At 30.6% G+C, this 19555-nt stretch overlaps 2 protein-coding genes across 3 annotated transcripts; one reads left to right on the top strand and one right to left on the bottom strand.

Annotated features, from left to right (window-relative positions):
* Window positions 1-5238: 5238 nt before the first annotated feature.
* Window positions 5239-7426, top strand: LOC137821769 (probable xyloglucan endotransglucosylase/hydrolase protein 23). Its single transcript, XM_068626517.1, has 3 exons — window positions 5239-5912; window positions 6206-6399; window positions 6772-7426. Exons 1-3 carry the CDS (start codon window positions 5646-5648, stop codon window positions 7142-7144), a joined length of 834 nt encoding a protein of 277 aa, XP_068482618.1. The 5' UTR covers window positions 5239-5645; the 3' UTR covers window positions 7145-7426.
* A 2270-nt stretch (window positions 7427-9696) lies between these two features.
* Window positions 9697-17868, bottom strand: LOC137822780 (uncharacterized). 2 transcript variants are annotated; one of them, XR_011082980.1, is made up of 9 exons: window positions 17729-17868; window positions 17326-17441; window positions 14975-15286; window positions 14228-14879; window positions 13934-14133; window positions 13323-13564; window positions 11427-12694; window positions 10964-11054; window positions 9697-9806 (listed from the first exon to the last, which is right to left on the bottom strand). XR_011082980.1 is itself a non-coding variant. In XM_068627776.1 (7 exons), the coding sequence occupies exons 3-7, from the start codon at window positions 15244-15246 to the stop codon at window positions 11628-11630; spliced, it is 2433 nt and encodes an 810-aa protein (XP_068483877.1). In that variant the 5' UTR covers window positions 15247-15286; window positions 17326-17441; window positions 17729-17868; the 3' UTR covers window positions 11276-11627. The 2 variants fall into 2 exon arrangements, 1 of the variants encoding a protein (XP_068483877.1); XM_068627776.1 differs by lacking the exons at window positions 9697-9806; window positions 10964-11054 and having other exon boundaries at window positions 11276-12694.
* Between the last annotated feature and the right edge of the window lie 1687 nt (window positions 17869-19555).

Raw genomic sequence — 19555 nt, 5'->3', positions numbered from 1 at the left:
GATGGATTTCGAAGAATACTCTTGTTTGGATCTACTAATTTGTGAGAAACAGAAAGTGTGGAAAGGTGAAGAAACCTATAAAATCTTTTTTCACTCCTTAGACATGAATTGCAGAGAAATGCAACCAATACCCAATTTTATATAGCTAAATTACTTAATTACCCTGTCAAAAAAGTTATAAAATAATTAATTATATTATAAAATATAAATATTAAATATTTATAATAAAAATAAAATGCTATATATATTTATAAAATTATAAAATTAATAATAATCTTATTAATTAAAATGATAATAAATATAAATTAAAAAATATATAATAATAATTTTATTTGAATCAAATATTTAATAATATAATTAATAAAAAAAAATATAATTATTTACATAAAAAATAAACTTATATAATAGTAATATTATTATTATTATTATAAAAAATAAAAATAAATTAATTAATTTTGTTTTATTATTATTATTATTCAAATATTTTTAAAGATAAATATTTAAAAAAAAATACAACTATCACATCATTCACGAATCTCAATAAACTTTCTTCATAAATCCATTCTAATATACCAAAATCCAAACAACCTTACTTTCTTCATACTTTCTTCTCAAATCACTTCAAGTTCACTCTCTCAAATTTCCTCCTCAATCCAAACACACCATAAAGTTGAGACATCTTTTAAATGTTCCACTTAATTTATTTATTTTGTCAATAAAAATAAAATAAAATCAAATTATTGTTAAGAATGACTATAATATGGATGATATCATATTACACCATATTTTTATTGTTAAATTATTGAAAGGCATGCATATAATAGAAATATATGTTGAATGAGGAAGATAAATTCACATTAGATATGAATATGTATAAACTTATTTTTAATTATTTTTTTTACTAAATAAGAGAGTTAATAATCCAATCATAGACTGAATTATAAAATCAATTATGAGAAATCAAATTTTACACTTAATATGAATATATCGATCTTAATTTTAATTATATGGGTTAATTGTATTCAAGAAATAAAATGAAAAAGCATGGTCTCACAGCTATTATAGAATATTATTGAGCTCTGATGAATGGTGAATCATAGCCAGCTTTAAATGAAAGCAACACTTGAGCAGTGTAAAACCTATATTTGGAAGAAAGTAGTTAGTCATAATTTAAAGACGAAAACTTAAATATAAAATATTAATTGCATAAACCACATATACAATATAAGTTAGATGTTCCTCTCATTTTATAAACATATATCCATGAATTAAATTTCAATCAACATCGTAGTATTTAAAGTAAAGGTTCTAAAATAAATTAAAAATGAATTATTTTACTTACTTTCTCTTAAGATTGTCCCTCTTCTCTTTTATTTTTACTTAATTAATTGATTAAGAACATAGAATTTTCGTCCACAGTTTTAAAACTACGTATTGTGCAATATGCATGCTATGAGTCTGAGTATTTCATAGCTGAGAAGTTTCGTCAACACGCATGCAGTTGACTCACTTAATTCACCTTTCACTCTTTAATACATATATAATATTAATATTAATAATAATAATACTATAGTGAGCTTAACCCACACATAAAGTTAAAATTTGGAACCTTAGTGAACCCCTAAATATGTAAAAGCATTGAAACAACCAAAATTTTAATTTGAATATATGAAATTATAATTTCAATAAATTAAATCCTCTATCAAACTTCAATCGAATTTAAAATGTTGATTACAATACAAAATCAAACAGATATTTTAATTGAAAATCCAAATATAAATATACGTATAAAATGAAGTTCTCATACTATTGCAATTCATACCATTGTAACTATAATCGAAAAGCAATATGAAGCAAGAGTGAATTAAAATGTACAATTGCATAAACAAATGTAAAATTACAATAATGTACAAAATTTAATTTAAAGTAAAAATATAAAATGTGCAAAAAGTAATAAAAAAATAGAAGACACAAGAGAAATAAGTTTCTCATACACGTTAACAAGCACTGATATCGTCCATAAAATTAGCTTAGGAAAACAATGCAAATGATTTCAATAAATAAAATATTTAGTACATGTTATGAAGTTTGAAATAATGAAACTCACATTTTGGAATTAACTTCAAAAGAAGGGTTTGAGATCATGATCTTCTACATTATGGGAGCATCGAATAATATAAGGCGCGCTTAGTCGCCAAAGGCTACACAGAAATGGAAAGGATTGACTATATTGCGACTTTTTTCCTACTACTAAACATACGACATTACGTTGTTTTTTTACTGTTGCAGCTGCTAGAAACTGGTTCACCTACCAACTTGATGTAAAAGTGCATTTTTGCAAGGTGACCTTCATGAAAATGTTTACATGGAGCTTCCTCCCGAACTTCGTCGATAGGGGTAAAATATGGTTTGTCGACTTCATAAGTCCTTGTACGGATTAAAACAAGCGTCCCGAAGTTGGTTTACTACTTTCTCTAAGGTTATTCAAAAGGTAGAATATATTCAATAAAAAAAACAAAGTATTCTTTATTTAGCAAGACAATTGGATCATGTTTCATAGTTGTCTTGCTCTATGTCGATGATATACTTTTAATAGGAAAATATTATGTCAAAATCAAGCATCTCAAGGAATTTTTGCTCCAACAGTTTTGAATCAAGGATCTTGGCACCTTAAACTATTTTCTGGGAATTGAATTTTTTCGGTCTAAACATGGCATTTTTATGTCTCAAAGAAAATATGCGTTGGAAATTTTGGACGATACAGGTCTAACTAGGGGAAAACCGGAGAAGTTCCCCATGGAGCAAAATTTAAAACTCACTCTTACTAATGGTGATTTATTACATGTCCCAACTAAATATCGTAGGTTAGTTGGAAGACTCATTTACCTCACCGTCACAAGGCCATATATTATCTACTGAGTTAGCACTTTAAGCCAGTTTATGCAAAAGCCTCACAAAACACACTGGGATGCAACATTACGGGTTCTAAATTACAACAAAGGGACACCCAGGCAATGATTATTACTTCCCTTTGATAATAATCTTAAGATGAAAAGTCTATTGCGATTCAAATTGGGGAGGATGTCTACTTGAAGATCATATAGCAACTATTGCATTTTCATGGGAAATTCATTGGTATCCTGGAAGTATAAGAAACAAACCAATGTATCAAGGTCATCTGTCGAAGCAGAATATCAGGCTACGACAAATACTTGTCTAGAGCTAACATTGTTGCGTTATATCCTGCGAGACCTCAAGCTTCCAATACCTACACCTTTGTATTGTTATAACCAAGCGACACTCCATATTGTAGCTAATCCTATATTTCATAAGCGTACAAAGCATATCGAGATAAATTGTCACATCATACGGAAAAAAAGTTGCAAGTTTGGATGATAATTCCATCACATGTCTCTTCACATTGTTAGTTAGCAGATATTTTTACTAAACCTCTTGGGAAAGATCAGTTTAGGACTTTGCGAACAAGGTGGGAGTCCATGATATTTACTCACCAACTTGAGGGGAGTATTGGAATTATTATATTTTTCATATAAATGTATATAAAAAAGTGTATCAATGTAAATAAGGCTATATTTTGGTGTAATTGTTGATAGATAGACATAACATATGGAGTAGCAAATTATATGGAGCATATCTCTCCAATTTGATTGTGTATAAAAAGTATGCATGCGTTGAATGAACAAACAAAACTACCTTTTCCATAATATTTGATAAAATAAATCAAAATATACACGCACAATGGTCCAGTCGACGCTAGTCCTTTAAAATAGTTAAAAACTTCATTTTATTTGTCTCGATCTAGCCAACGTAATGCCTTTTTATTTATTTATTTATTTTATTTATTTTTTATTAAATATGCTTTTAGAATGAGTTTTAGCAAAACTACTTATTTTGTTATCCCTTAGTGTTTATTTGATCCACTCTACTTACTTCCTACTCAAGTCAATATTTATTTCTATAACACTTATCGTCTGTAATTTAGAGTTTAAGATTTAGATCAATAAGTATTTTGAAAATACATTATCAAATTTTAATAATTTATTAGTAAAAAATATTCAAAAAGTCGAGTTTAATAAACTTAAATGATTTTTTTTGAAAAATTAATAAAAAAATTCTTAAATTAACCACCATATTATTTAAAATTTAATTCAATCTCACAAGTAATATTCTTTTATTCCTCTAAATTAAATTTTAAAAATTAATATTATTCAATAATTAAAAGAAATGAAAGTATAAACTAAATTTGAACTTACTAGTTTATTTATAAAATATAAATTATATGTTTTAAAATTATAAATTATTATGTTTTAAAAACCAATTAATTAAAATGTAATTATAAATACACACAAACATATATATATATATAAGTTTTTCATAATATAAAATATGATTACTGTTTTTTATAATTTCTTTCTATTAATATAAAAGTATTTTCATAATGTTATTTATAAATATAATATACCTATATATGTAAATCAAATTTAATATTTTTATTTTTTACATTAAAGAAATTTATTAATCTATAATAATATGTTTTAGAAAATAGAAATATCAATTCGATATTGTAGGACTAAAGTTTCTCTCATTTTTCGATAGAAGGTAGCAAAATCAGTTCCAGCTGGTGAGAGGTCTAATTCCTACAGTCAAAACCGTCGTGTTTGGTAAATTAAGTGCTAATACCGTTTTTTTAACTGTTTTCAAAAGGACTATTTCTTCGTAAGAAAAAAATTAACAATACATAGTCAACATATAAATATAATTATATCTTTGTAAAAATGAACTTGTTCTAAGTTTTTATTAGAAAAATCTGAAGCCATAAAAAAATAGAGTGCAATTGAGTTTTGGGATATGCTTAAAAATAAAGATAGAAAGTATATAAAAAACAATGATGTTTATCAGAATAGGGGCTATAACAATTAACTGTGGAGAAGATTATTATCACACATAACTACAAAAGATTAGACAACAGCCAATTTGATTTGATGCATGAAGCCATTTTTGATTTGATGTTTGGATATTGAAAACCAATGTTTATAACCTCATAGAACCACACACAAATAACATATTAACAATTAGTTAAAAAGTGAGAACCAAATTGATAAGACCACACTTGGATATTATCCCTCCTTAGCTGTCTTGGTCCCACATCGCTTGCCAAGTCAACCAATACCATCTCTCTTCATTATTTATATGTTATAAACTTTGTTATCAAGATATTAGTGAAATAATCCTATCATAAATTATCATGGAATCAATATATTGCACAAGCATTTGCCTAATACATAAAACAACAACATTAATCATCTACTATAGGACCCTTTAACACACTCTTAAAGTTAATTAGAACATTTTCCTTTTCTCACAACCACTTCCTCCACTTTCAAATCCAATCACCCTTTCTATTGCATTAATAATTGCCTCTTATCAACACACTAGGATTCTATAAATAGCTTCAAAGCTTGACTTGCATGCATCACACTTTCACCAAATACTTCTCTTGGCATATCTTGTGTCCCTCTTTCTATCTATTTTTCCCTCTCTACATACAATTGGTTGCCACACAAAGACCAACCAATTGACAAAGGAAGATCATCATCATCACCACCACTTTGGTGTTGTGTCAGATGAAAAATATTGGGTTTCTTGTGGTGTTGGTGGTGGTAGCTACCTTTGTGGTGGCAGCCACCGCTGGTAGCTTCTTCCAAGACTTTGAATTAACATGGGGTGGTGGTCGTGCCAAAATCCTTGAAAATGGACAGCTTCTTACTCTCACCCTAGATAAGGCCTCTGGCTCTGGCTTTCGTTCCAAGAATGAGTACTTGTTCGGAAAAATTGACATGCAGCTCAAACTGGTGCCTGGAAACTCAGCTGGCACTGTCACAGCCTATTATGTAAGTGATTTACTAGCACTATAGTTTAGCCTTTCATGGTTTTGTTTTGAACTCAAGATAAAACATGCACTCTCTTGTGCAGATAAACACATCAATCAAACATTTATTATTCAACATAAAAGAAATCAACTACAGTTTAACATGATAACATAAAAAGATTATTTTGCAGTGACACTTTTTACAGCGACACAGAATGCATTTAAGTTGAATCAATAATTAGTGTTATGGAATGTACATAAGTTGTTTAGCCTGAGATGCTGTCAAATAATAAATGGTCTTGCTTATTGATGCAGCTATCTTCTCTTGGACCTACTCATGATGAAATAGACTTCGAATTTTTGGGCAACTTGAGTGGTGATCCTTACACTCTTCACACCAACGTGTTCAGCCAAGGGAAAGGGAATAGAGAACAACAGTTCCATCTATGGTTCGACCCCACCAAGGACTTCCACACATACTCAGTCCAATGGAATCCTGCAAGCATCATGTATGGAAAACAAAATCAGAAACATCTAAATTTGGCATGAAAGATGCATTTTTTTTTCTTTTGTATCCAAGTAGTAAATCAATCGGTTTATAAGGGAAGGTTTAGAACTAGTGACTTGATAAGAATTGATAAGAAGAGGAAATAATCGTTAGGATAAACTCAAAATAGTTTTGATACTATATTTAAAAAATAAGCTTTAAGTTTAAATCAACTTCATAAAATCTTCATAAAACCTTTGGATATGTCGTGATATCTAATCGTAGATAAAGTTCAACTAGTATATTCATCTTCTTTCACAGACCAAATGAGTATTTTCTGGAAAAGAAAAACATTTTCACTGCTAATTAACCTTGTTTTGATATCTTGGAACAGATTCTCTGTGGATGGGACACCCATAAGGGAGTTCAAGAATTTGGAGACAAAGGGTGTTCCATTCCCCAAGAAGCAACCTATGAGAATATACTCTAGTCTATGGGATGCTGAGGATTGGGCCACAAGAGGTGGGCTTGTGAAAACGGACTGGAGCCAGGCCCCATTCATGGCCTCATACAGAAACTTCAATGCAGAAGCTTGTGTATGGTCTTCTTCAGGTTCTTCTTCATGTGCTTCCTCCTCTGGCCAATCACTGGATGCCACGGGGCAAGCCAAGATTCGTTGGGTGCAAAAGAATTACATGGTTTACAACTACTGCACTGATACCAGACGCTTCTCACAAGGGCTCCCTCCAGAATGTTCATCTGCATGAGCATCAACATCAGCATCAGAATCAACCAATGTTGCATATTATTATAATTCAAAAATTGTCCCAATACCTGAATAATGCATATTATGTCAATTCCTTTTCTTTTCATGTATGAATTTATGAAGCTAAAACTATGATTGTTGGACTGTGCTTTGCTGAGCACTCCATTGTTTATGACAGATAAATTGTGTGCAAAGTTATATTCATGGCACTGTTTAGAGTGCTGCAATTGGAAAGTATGCCAAATAAGAGAGTTAAAAAGTTCATGGAACTCTTATTATTCAATTGTCTTCTGCATGACATGCTTCCTTCTTATTATTTGGATAAAAAGTTAAATTTAATTAGTATAAGAAAGCTACATTTATTCAGTTTTTATGTTTAAAGAACTATTATAATAATAATAATAATAATATATAATTTTAAATTACATATAATATAATTAATTTTGAATCGTTCAGTTTAAAATAAAACTAAATTAATTCAAATTATTATTAAAACAGTAATCATATATATTAACTTTTGGAAACAGTAAATTTAAAATGTATTTTCTGATAAATTATTGTAGAAGTGATCTAAAATATATAATTGGGAAAGTTTAGATTTATTCCAAAACATGAAGTTTTTTTATTTATGATGTGAAGAGATATTTTAGTAAATAGAATTATGAGAGTGGGAGAAGAAAGGAAGAGGATAAGAAGAAAAGTATAACACAAATTCTTTACCCTTTTGAACTTTAATTCCTTTATCAATATTCAGAAACAAACAGGGCATAATTTAAATAACAAAAATAATGCATTATCCTCATTCTTCTTTTAACACATAAAACACCAACAAGTGGAGGTCCCAACATAGACCCATACTACTCAAGCAAAAATAAAAAAATAAAAAAATTCTCTATTTTTTTTATTAATGTGAGTATCTTCAATAATATTTTATTCAGCATATTCTTTTATGTATTATTATTATTATTATTATTATTATTATTATTATTGTGGAGATAAACATGCCCAGAAGGAAGAATGTCTTCTGGAATTCGGTGAAGTGTGGTCTCAATATGGAATGATAATAGCAATGCTTTTAACACCTTATGATCAAATTATTCATTAAATAACATGTTGGTTGAAGGTTCAATTGTTTATCTATGATAGAACTGAAAATAAATTAATATTAATATTAATAAAATGAATATAATAATTAAATAATATATATAGGGAATTCTCCCGTTATAAATTTGTTTTTAATTTTATCCTTACTTAATGATGGAAGAGGTTAAAGGACAAGATCAAATGCAAACATAATAAAGAGAAGATTTGGCCTACCAATAGAGCTATGACCAAGAAGATTAAGGAAGACTGAGATATGGCTATTGCCGGCAGAGAAACTTCCCAATATATGTTCAAAGATGTCATAACTCTAGTGTAGAGTAGATCTAATTTTTGTCAAATTAGAATAGGAAATTTCATCTGTAATTTCTTTTTCCTAGATGAAATTTGGCACCTAAAAACCAACCTGGGTTAAATTAAAGTTTTTAAAACTTCTAATTTAACCAAGGCTGATAATGACTAAGCCATGGAGAAGAAAAAACGTTTTCCACATGCTCCACGTGCTAAGTTCATTAGGTGCCAATTTCAAATAACATTTCATTTGAATTTGGTTCTTCAAATTCCGACCCTCCATTGCTATAAAAGGAGGTGTTTGGTTCATGAATTCCTCAAGATTAAATCTAGAGTGAATTGCTGCCAAAAATATGTCAATTTTGCTCTTTGTCTCCTACCTCCCTAGGATAGACATTTTAGTCTTCATTCTTCACCTATTTCAAGTGAGATGACCTCACCACTCACTCTCCACACCTAGCATGCACCTTTCAAGGAGTCCAACTCTCTACGTGAGATCCTTGCTCATTCTCTTCCATTGAAGCTTCCGCCACTCCACCAAAGAAATTACAAACAGATGAAGGCACAACTACTTTTCTGTTTTAAGGTGATCTCCTCTTTTATTAATCTATACCTATATATAAAATATATAAAGGAATTCCCCACTTTAACTGCTCTAAATTTGTTTCCAATTTTATCCTTACTTAATATTTTGTTTCATTAATTTATTTTAATTATTTGGACATTTTATATTTTTAAAAGTTAATAAAACAATTTTTTAATTTTTTAATTTTATTTTATTTGTTTTCAGTTAACGGATAGGAAAGTGGAAAGATTGATACATTATTTTTCTGTTTTAAAGTGATCTCCTCTTTTATTAAATCAAAAATTAAAAATTCAAGATATTTTCTAAAAAAAAAAATCCTATTTTATCCTTACTTTATATTTTATTTTATTAATTTATTATGGTTAGGTTTTGATAAAATTTATGTGTTTTTTTGGTGTATTCGTATTTATTAAATATTGATAGTAGATGGCCTTTGAAATTTGTCTGCAGCACTCTCTCCCCACGGAAACAATGAAAGGAAGGACAGTTTGGGTTCATTTCTTGATTCTTCTTCTTTAGGTTGATCAGTTAAAGCTTTGGTGGGAACTGAATTAGTCACCCCAATATGGGTTCAATTGAGCATTAAACCAAGGGATTTTACCAAGAAACTCCAAGTTCATGGCTAACAAAACTAGAGTCACCAAAGCACACAGTTTGCTACCACAGAACCAAATATTCTGATAACCTGCCAACAGAAAAACAATAGCAGCTACCCCCAATTAGCTAAACAACTTCATTTGAATGTAACTAGAATGCATTGTGTAAAATTTGTTATCAGCCACCTAATCATACATCACATGCATAATAAATTGTTAATTTTTGCAATAATTGTTTTAAAAAAACATATCTAGGGCGATTTCTAAATTGATTGAGAGTACAAAAATCATTACAAATCAAACAATTTTAGTTTTTCCAAAAGAATATACTAAGTATACTTGGTGTGTATTAAATTCTGAAACTACCTTTTGCAACAGAACTAGAGCTAAATTGGACACATCCCAACAAATCAAAGATTTTCCCAGTAAAAGTTAATGAATTTGAATGATACTCTGTTTAATGGAGCATTGGACAGTCTTCAATTCAACAGATTATGAAAATGCAGAAACTAAAAACTATATCCAAAGATCATGAAAACTTCCACATACCCCTTTAAATATATCTACACATACACTTCAGTACACATTCCTCAGCTTTAAAATGAAAAATCAAAGAAAAGGAAGAATTGTGTTTCTTTCTTCCTTATGCTTGATTCATAAAACACCCTTTTATTTTTTATTATCTTTTTTTTAAAAAGAAGAAAACTTGAACATACCCATTTCAAGATATGCACAAATAGACTCCAGTACACATCCCTCAGCTTGAAATGAAAAAAAAAAATACAGGAACAGAGAAATTGATTCTTTTTATTACTTTTTCTGAAAAAGAAGAAAACTTTGAAAATAGAAGGTTAATTCATAGTTAGTATTAGATTAGAACACGATTAAACTTACTTGTACTTCATCTGTTAAACCATATTCTGAGGTGAATGCAAGAACAAGAAAGAAAAATGTGGGTGGGAACATGGTAACAACAAAACCACCACTAATTCAACACCATTTCTTCATGAGGAGTGTGGGACCCACCAAGAAGTGTGGGAACAAAATAGTTAGTTTTTATATTATTTCATCAATGGCATCTTGGGAAATAACTTAATAATGAATACTGATTTATATAACCTCTTCGGAAGTTTGAAAATCACATTGCTTTAGAAAATATTACACAGAAATGATTTATTTCATTGTTTTTTTCAATTATTTTAAAATATAGAAAATTTAAAATGAACTAATTGAAAAATACACTTACAAAGCTATTAGTAAAGATGGAAAAGTAGCATAAGCTCTACAAAAGAGGACAGTGACTTATTGATCTCCAATTCCTCCAATGCCAGCCTTCCCTGCTTTGACCAAAATGATTTGCATAAGTTTTCTTATTCAACTTTTTTTATGCTAATTTTAGTTTATACATGAGTAAATTTTAATCTATAAAAAAAATATTTTTAATCTCACAATTGAAATACACTACTAGAATAAGTTCTATACATTGTCACTCAATTATGGGTTGTCATAATTAAAAATTTGAAATTGACTTTTGACATATAATTAAAAAATTATTGACTTCTGTAGTAATGGTTTCCTAATTACTTAACAACGAAAAATATTTACAGAGTGTGTATCAAAATTTATATCTCTAAATTGTCATTATGTGTTCTAATTCATGATTTAATTTCAGGTATTTGAACCCAAACTCACATCCTCCTTGATGGTACCTGAATTTTCACCCATATCAATTGCAACAGTTGATGAGGGGCTCAAGTGCCTATCAGAATCCTCCGTGCAAGAAATTGCTCTAGGAACCCCATTGACACCTTTTTCATGTGTTTCACAATGCTTCACATCCTGTGTTGTTGATGAGTGTGTGGCCAAGGTTGGGGGATCCACATCCATAGCACAATCTTTGCTACCTTTATCTAAATTATATTATCTTCAATCTTATCATTAGAAAAAGCACCACTTTCGGAAGCTGAAATCTCATTTTCTGTTGTAGCCAAGCCCCACTCTTTGTTCTCTTGCAACGTGTAACTTGGAACAGTATCATTAACAGGGTGCAAGACAGGATCACAAGTTGATGGTGGATCAACATCCATGTCAGCAGACAAAGTGTCCACTCCAGCACTCTCAGAACGTTCGCCATTTCTAGTGATAACTCTATCCTCACCCTGATCGGCGATATCATGCATTGCACTAGCACATCCAGGGGCTTCATTTGAATCATGTCTATCCTCACCACCATCCAAAGATAAAACATCATTGGTGACATGCTTCTTAATAACTAAGTCCTGACCCCGGTTACCAGAGACAACCCTGAAACTTTCCAGTGGAATATCAATACCAATCCGTTCCTCCATAGGATTCGCGACAGTCTGGACACTCTCTTTATCCAGTAGAGTATTTAACTGCTTCTGAACTGAAACTGCCAATGACACCGCATGATCACGAATTAAAGAATCAAAAGGGGGGCAATGCAGCATATTATTCAGTGCCTGGTGATACTGAAATAAGGTGACAGATGGTAAAACGGACCCTCTCTTTCGGCAGATACTGAGAGCTTTCAAGATATGCTCACAAAGGTTGCCATCTTGTGCCCAACTACAATCACAAATGCTCAACATTGAACCAGTATTCCATACAACAAAAGCTTTATCTCGATCATCCTGATCAGTAACCTTAGCACATCCATCTTCTATCGAGACATCAGAGTCTGGAATCTTCAGTGCTTTGCGCCATGATGTCAAACCACTCATCCATTCATTTTTCCAGTATCGTGCAAAATCATCTTTTCCTGAGTACTCATCTAACCAGAAATAAGAGTGGACTTTTGTACCCAACTTGTCGACCAACCAATCGGCCCGCTGATAAAGACCAATTTCTTTCTCATTCAACAGCCTAATCTTCAATTGGTTGTGATAAAGTTCCATTGCTGCACAAGACTCCTGGCTAGCAAGAGGAAGAGTTTGAAGTGCATTGATCCATGCACCTACATCAAAGGGACAAAGTAATTTCAATGTACACAGTTACAATAACAAAATTCATAATATAAAAATATCCCATAAAAATATGATTTTATCCTAACCTGATTGACATTATATTGACAGACAAATAGTCAGTAAATAGCATGCTCCAAATATAATAAGTAGAACAAAACAAACAGCAACAGTCGCAATCAGTTAATAAGTATATAATATGCAGTGGTTTTGCCCACCCAACAAGATTAAGCCAGTAAGAGACCATGCACATATTCGGATAAGAAGCCTTAACATCACATTATCGCACATATAGTTTTTTAAACATATTCTACCACTAAAATTACGTAAATATCAGAACATGATCAAATCAATTTTCATACATTTGATGATTGATAATATTCATCACTATAATATATTGGCATCAATCAAGTTGACCAACTCTTTGTCGTCATAGTAACAAAATCTTTAACATATCTAATTAGAGAACAGACTAGTATCAAAGTAAGTGCTGACATTGTATTCCTTTATAGGGCATAAATCTAGTAAGAGCAAGAACAGTTAGAATAGATTGTGGGCATATTGTTATTTTTCAATTTCATTAGAAAATAAATTGCATTCCACTATTTAGTTATTACTAACCTATTCTAGGATGCCAGGTGGACTTGAAATAGTCCATAAATTTGGATTCATCAATAAACTCTTGCATGAATTCTTCAAAGAGTGACATGTTTCCTTGAAGGCGGCAAATATTATCCACTATCCACCCAAGCCGTCTGGATATCTTTATTTGCATATCAGATTTCAAGCACTTTACTAAGTTTTTATGCCACAAATGACGAATCCGCCAGAAACTTATCATTACTGTACACTGAAACACATCCCTGAAAAAATATAGAATATACATACTTGTTAGCACAGAGGTTGTGATAAAATCAATTCCTTGAACTGATGCGGTAAAGCACAACCCTATAAGGTCCTTACCAGCATCAAAGACACTTTCTAAGAGAAATTATTTTCCAAATTCAATTGTTTTCCAAACAAGCACACAGTTTGATTTTTTACAATAATAAGCCACAGCACCAAAAACATTTGAAAAGATGAAAAGATTAATTTTGGTTTGAAGAAAGAAAGCACAACACAGGAGTACGTCACCAGAAAAATAAAAGTTTGCAATGCATTTCTGTACTTATTCAACATTAAAATAATACTACCTTTAACAGAAGCAAATAGCAGATAAATTTTGAACCAACCTGATTGCTAGAATATCATACAGTGGATCATCTACTATGAAGCCAGCCAACTTCCAAGTAGGATCTTTGGTGTGAACTCTATTGTAAAGAGCCCTCATCCATCGATGTGCATCCAAACTTGAAAACCTTGGTGCTATTATCCATGCCACTGGAATGGCTTTCTTGTCTGAGTTGAACACTAGAAGACTATGAATGGGATACTGAAAAAAAATTTACCAGCATGCTTGCTTTTAGAAAATCAAAGCAAATATGTTTTTGGTTACTTCAAATCAAGGAAAAATGAAAGTAACAAACCTGTAAGTTATTTGTACCAAATCTTGAATCTGAGGCAAGCAGACCTCGGTTTCCAAATCTAATCAATTGTTGCAATTGCCACTCTGTTTGAATGCCCAGAGTAAATGGATCTGAATCAGAGAAATCTTCGTAGAAAAAAACCTGATTTTGGTGACTTTCGACCCACATGCTTATACTGACAGCATCATCAGCATCTAGCTCATATGTAGAACGACGGATTGCCCTCTCTTGTCGACGAACATAACGGTGGGTCAAAAGGTCATCACGGTTAGATGGACCACCTTGTCTCTCAACAGATTCATTGTGTCTCTGCATAATGGTTTCCACAGAGACTCCAACGTATAGAAGAGATAACACCCGAAGACGGAGCTCTTCTGAGATATATGGAGCAAACATAGCACGTGTTCCAGCAGCCTTCTTGTCCTGAGGACCATGGCATGGAAAACCCTTTTTGTCCACATGCTTATCATCATTATATATGATTAGGGCAACTGAAGGTTCAGCTATAAGGCGCTTCACAATAAAGTGACAAGTACAACCTCTCTTGGTATTTGGTCTACCTGCATTTTTCTTCTTCGGAACATATGTAGTACGACTTGGTCGGACAATGCCACCTTTTCTATGGTCGTCAGGACCAAAGGAACACCAATACCTACATTGAGTTGGTATTAAACTCTACATTGCAGTAGAATGCAAAAAACAATAACAACGAAGAAATGATTCCCAATGAAGACAATTACAACTTACAAAATGTACTCTAGTATGCCATCAACCTTTTGCTTGAAAGGTGTTGATGGAGACCGTCGACGCCTTGCTTCAACATGAAATCTTGTAGGACATTCTTTATTATTGGATTCACCCCTCACAAAATCATCAACTCTAGCAAATGGGATTAGAGCAACTCTATCTAATTTATCATGCCAACCTTCCACTTTTGACCACACTAGGTCAAGAGAAGAAATTTCCAATGTGGGAGGATTTTGTACTGGAAGAGATAAGATTGCATCCCATCTGGCCATGGTATACCAACACTAAATGAATTTTTCCTGTTTAAAGAAACTGCAAGAACAGTTGAAGACACTATCATTGTGACAATATTTTAAATTGTAAAATGGAAGTACAGTTGATGGAAAGGTTGCCATGAATTTCATGATTGTAAATTCTTTTTAAAGGAAAGCAAGGATTGGAGGAAGAACTGGATTAAATGGAAGCCAGATAAATTCAAATTGCAAGAATAGGAGGAAAGAGTGAAACTACTACTTCAATCACACACAAACACACACTAGCAGACCCAAATACTTCTAATAATATTAGGTGCCAAAACCATATAAAATATAACTTTCAATTCACTTAATTACCTACATACAAACAGTTATTTAACTGAAAATCAATTAATATATTATTTTACAACTTTACTATCCAAGAGCAACCTAAAAAGATGCTACCATGCTATACAAATGCTAAAAAATACAGTCAAAATTAAAGACATACTTGTCTTTAAATCAAAATTCATAGTCTACATATGGAGTCTGTCATCAATCTACAGCATAATTAACATAATAATAACAATATGAACAACAAAAGCAGCAATACAAAGAGAGAGATGGAGGAATGGAATTTAACATGCACTGCCAAAAGTACGGCTGAACATAGAGTAGCTATTTAAGCAGTCAAACTCAAGATTCTATTCAGACTCAGGAACTGGATACAGAATCGTAAATCATCTACAAGATATATAAAACTAATATTAATATGCATTATGCATATAACATAGCATAAATCAGACGGGAGAAAACCGTATAACACACCACATGCTTAATTAATAAATAGAGTCCTGTTTGGAGAAAACTTCTCTACAAGCACATCCAAGAAAGAGAAATGAGAAGGAAAGTTGGGAAAGCTGAAATTAACTTCTGCATAAACTAAAATTTAGCCTATATACGAGTTAAAATTCAGATTCTGAGAAAACTAATAGACATTAACTTCTACAAATTAGCTAATCCTTCTCATTCTTCTCTCACAGGTGTTCCTTCAAATATATTCTTAATTGATAATCATAAATTAATAAACATAAAAAATTCAATACCTAAACTCCATACATAATTGATAACTCCACAAGTGATAAATGACAAATAATGCAAGTTGAAATACTGTAGTAGTGCCTAGTGACTACTTGATAGGGTAAACTACCATAGCTACAATGCTAACCAATACTCAGGAAAATAATACTAGAGTAAAAGGTTCTCTGCCCCTTTATTTCCACAAATAACCTTATAGTGATGTTTTAGGTTACAAAAATTGGGCTATACTGGAGCCCATTACTGTTACTACAAGTACTACCCTATTTCATTAGGTAGTCCCTCATCCTATTTCATTGGGCTCTTCTCTAACAATGCCATCCCCTGGACACTCGACTTTGTCCTCAAAGTGTGAAAGGGCACGGCTGTGGCTTGGGCTTGTGAAATTTGGGCCACGGTTAGGGTTTGAGAGGGCGTCCCAAGTGAGTGGAAGGTTCTGGAGGTTAGGTAAAAAATTCAGCGAATTTTTTGTTTCAATGTATAGTTATTCATTTTCATCTTCAGCAATTCACAGTCAAAGAACATTAAGAATTCTTAATTAATATATTTATTTATTTAGGCTTAACAGTGAGGAGCTTGACATTGAAAAAAAATCACTGGAGTTGCAGTTCAATTCAATGATTGGTTCCAAAATGTAGACATTTATTACTTAATGCCAGTTTATTTTATAATGGCCTTTTCCCATGGCCAATTTTATCATAGAAGAACTATTGCGAAAAAGAGATTTACCGAGTCAGTAAGCAAGCGAATTTCAACTTCATAAAATCTAAATTTTAAAATCATTACAAAATACCTGAGAGAAGGATTAACAATCAATATTTTAGCAAAACATTAAAGTTTTAAATTGAAAATAAACTGCAATACCAAGCGAGGCATTTTAATCAATAAAGTTAACCAGATTATACAAAATTTACACCAATAAAGCATCGCAGCAATTTAAATCGCATTGCTTGTTCCTCAATCTTTTAAAGTCTCCCTCAAAGTGAATTGCCACAAAAGAAAGGGTAAAGATGGTAATACCTTTTCATAGAGGCGTTGAGCACGCTCCCTCGATGAAGGAGCAGACATTTTATCCATTTCTATTAACATCATCCATCAATTATTTCTTGACTAACCAGACTCAAATCACATCAATCCTGCAAAAATAAATTATACAATTATAAATTGTTCACTTCAATGATTCATGGAATAGTTAGCAAGTAAACTGATCACAGACCACCATAGCCTCCATTCAAATTAATATCATTATATTCATACTTTTCGAAAGAAAAACTGAAAACTAAATGACAGACCAATCGTACAAGAACCAATCAATTCCATGATTAAGAGAAACAATAATCGAAGCTTCGCGAAGCAAAAATTCAATTAAACAAAGTAAATACATAAATAAACAAACGAATAAACAGAGCTAAATAAAACTGACCTGTGTAGGAAGGGAGGATTGAAATCGAGAGAGGAATGAAGAAGCTCTTTGTTAGGGTTTCGGTTAGGAGAGAGAAATAGAGAGAAAGTTTGTTGCGCGGTTTAAGAAGAGATTATTGAGTGATGATATTTTTAAATTATGCTCCATTTTATTCCTAACAAAATATTAATATTGGTAATAAAAAAAATTAAAAAAAATAAATAAATTAATGAGCAAAATATAAAATATTAAAATAATTTTTAAAATTAAAAAAATGAAAATATTAATATTTGTAAGATAGAGTTGAATGTAAGAAAAAAACATTTTTCAATTCAATTCAATGTGTTTATTTCTATCTTTCTTTCTCTCTCTATCTCTTATCGTTGTATTTTTTATTGGTGTGGTGAGTCCTAGTGGTGTACAGAATAAATACTATTTTTTCCTTCTTGTACCTAGGAATTGTAAGGACAATGAACTGTCATCAGATTGTTTAGGATTTTAAATAATGTAAAAATTTAATTTATTTCATATTTTTATTTAAGTAAAATATTATATAATTTACATTTTGTATTTATTTAAGATTTTGAAAATTTTAGAAATATTATTTATTTTAGAATAGTATTTAAGTTGGAAATAATATATTGTACATGGTACAATTTTTGGTCAAGTTTATTAAGCCTTCTGAAGTACTTTAATGATTGAGTGCAATAGAATTTACCTTTTTGAAATTAAAATTTTTTCTTATAACTCGAGTTAATATTAATTTTAATTACTATTAATATTTTATTTTATAGATTAATTTGTTAATATTATAGTTTATAATGTGTTTATAAAATCAGATGGAATGAAAATAAAAGACATTAACTTTGTTATGATTTAGCAGTCTTTATTCTATTCCATGACATATGTTTATATACTCATAAAATCAATTAATTTCACGTGTTATGGTTTGAAAATCTTGATTTATTTAAATTTAAATTATGTTTAAAGTGTAGTTACTAAAAATTGTACGAGGAAAATGAAGATTGTATACCTTGTAAAAATGAGTATAATTCACTACAAATTCACTATAATGTACAAATTATGTGGAGTTGGACACAACAAACTATGTCAACTACGATTTAAAATTTAAAATAACAAAATATAATTACATTACATATTACATAGAAATTACATCAGATTTATCTTCTACAACATATTAATTGTACATGAATGAATAAATAAATTAAAAAATTCCTAAAAGAAATGAACTTAATCATATTCCTATCAGCAACAGAAAGTGTCTTTTTTCAACAAACCAATACACTAACACCGACTTATGCTTACCTGCAACTTGAAGTAATATGCGTTTCTCTACGAAAATATGATTATGGAGTTGGACAAAACAAATTATGCCAACTGGATTCAAATAACAAAATATAACTACATAAAGAAAATGACAAATTATTGCATATTGAATACATGACTTCGGCTTTTGCAACTATTTCAATTGTTACCTTGAAATCAAAATGTTGTGCACAAGTACAAAAACTTCAATTTGAAGTTAGACACGTAAAATAAAATTATGCTAAGTACTCCATTAAATCACACTACAATGGTAGTTAAAATCGGTGAACCTTAAAGTATAATTGTAATACACATTATACTAAATATTAAACAGATTTGGACATGAACTCAACAGAAAGAGGGTATATAAACATTAATGCAATAAATATCTTTTTAAAAATGACTCTACTAGCAACAAAAAAAATTATATAAATGCATAAAAAACCGAATATAAATGAAAAAAAATATCACAAAAATGAACCGAAATTATATATAGTAGTAATTACTATTTACTAATTACTA

Source organism: Phaseolus vulgaris, chromosome 9 (genome assembly GCF_000499845.2).
Source record: "Phaseolus vulgaris cultivar G19833 chromosome 9, P. vulgaris v2.0, whole genome shotgun sequence".
Lineage (NCBI taxonomy): Eukaryota > Viridiplantae > Streptophyta > Magnoliopsida > Fabales > Fabaceae > Phaseolus > Phaseolus vulgaris.
The sequence above is the reverse complement of the archived record's forward strand: the minus strand, read 5'-3'. Positions and strand labels throughout refer to the sequence as shown.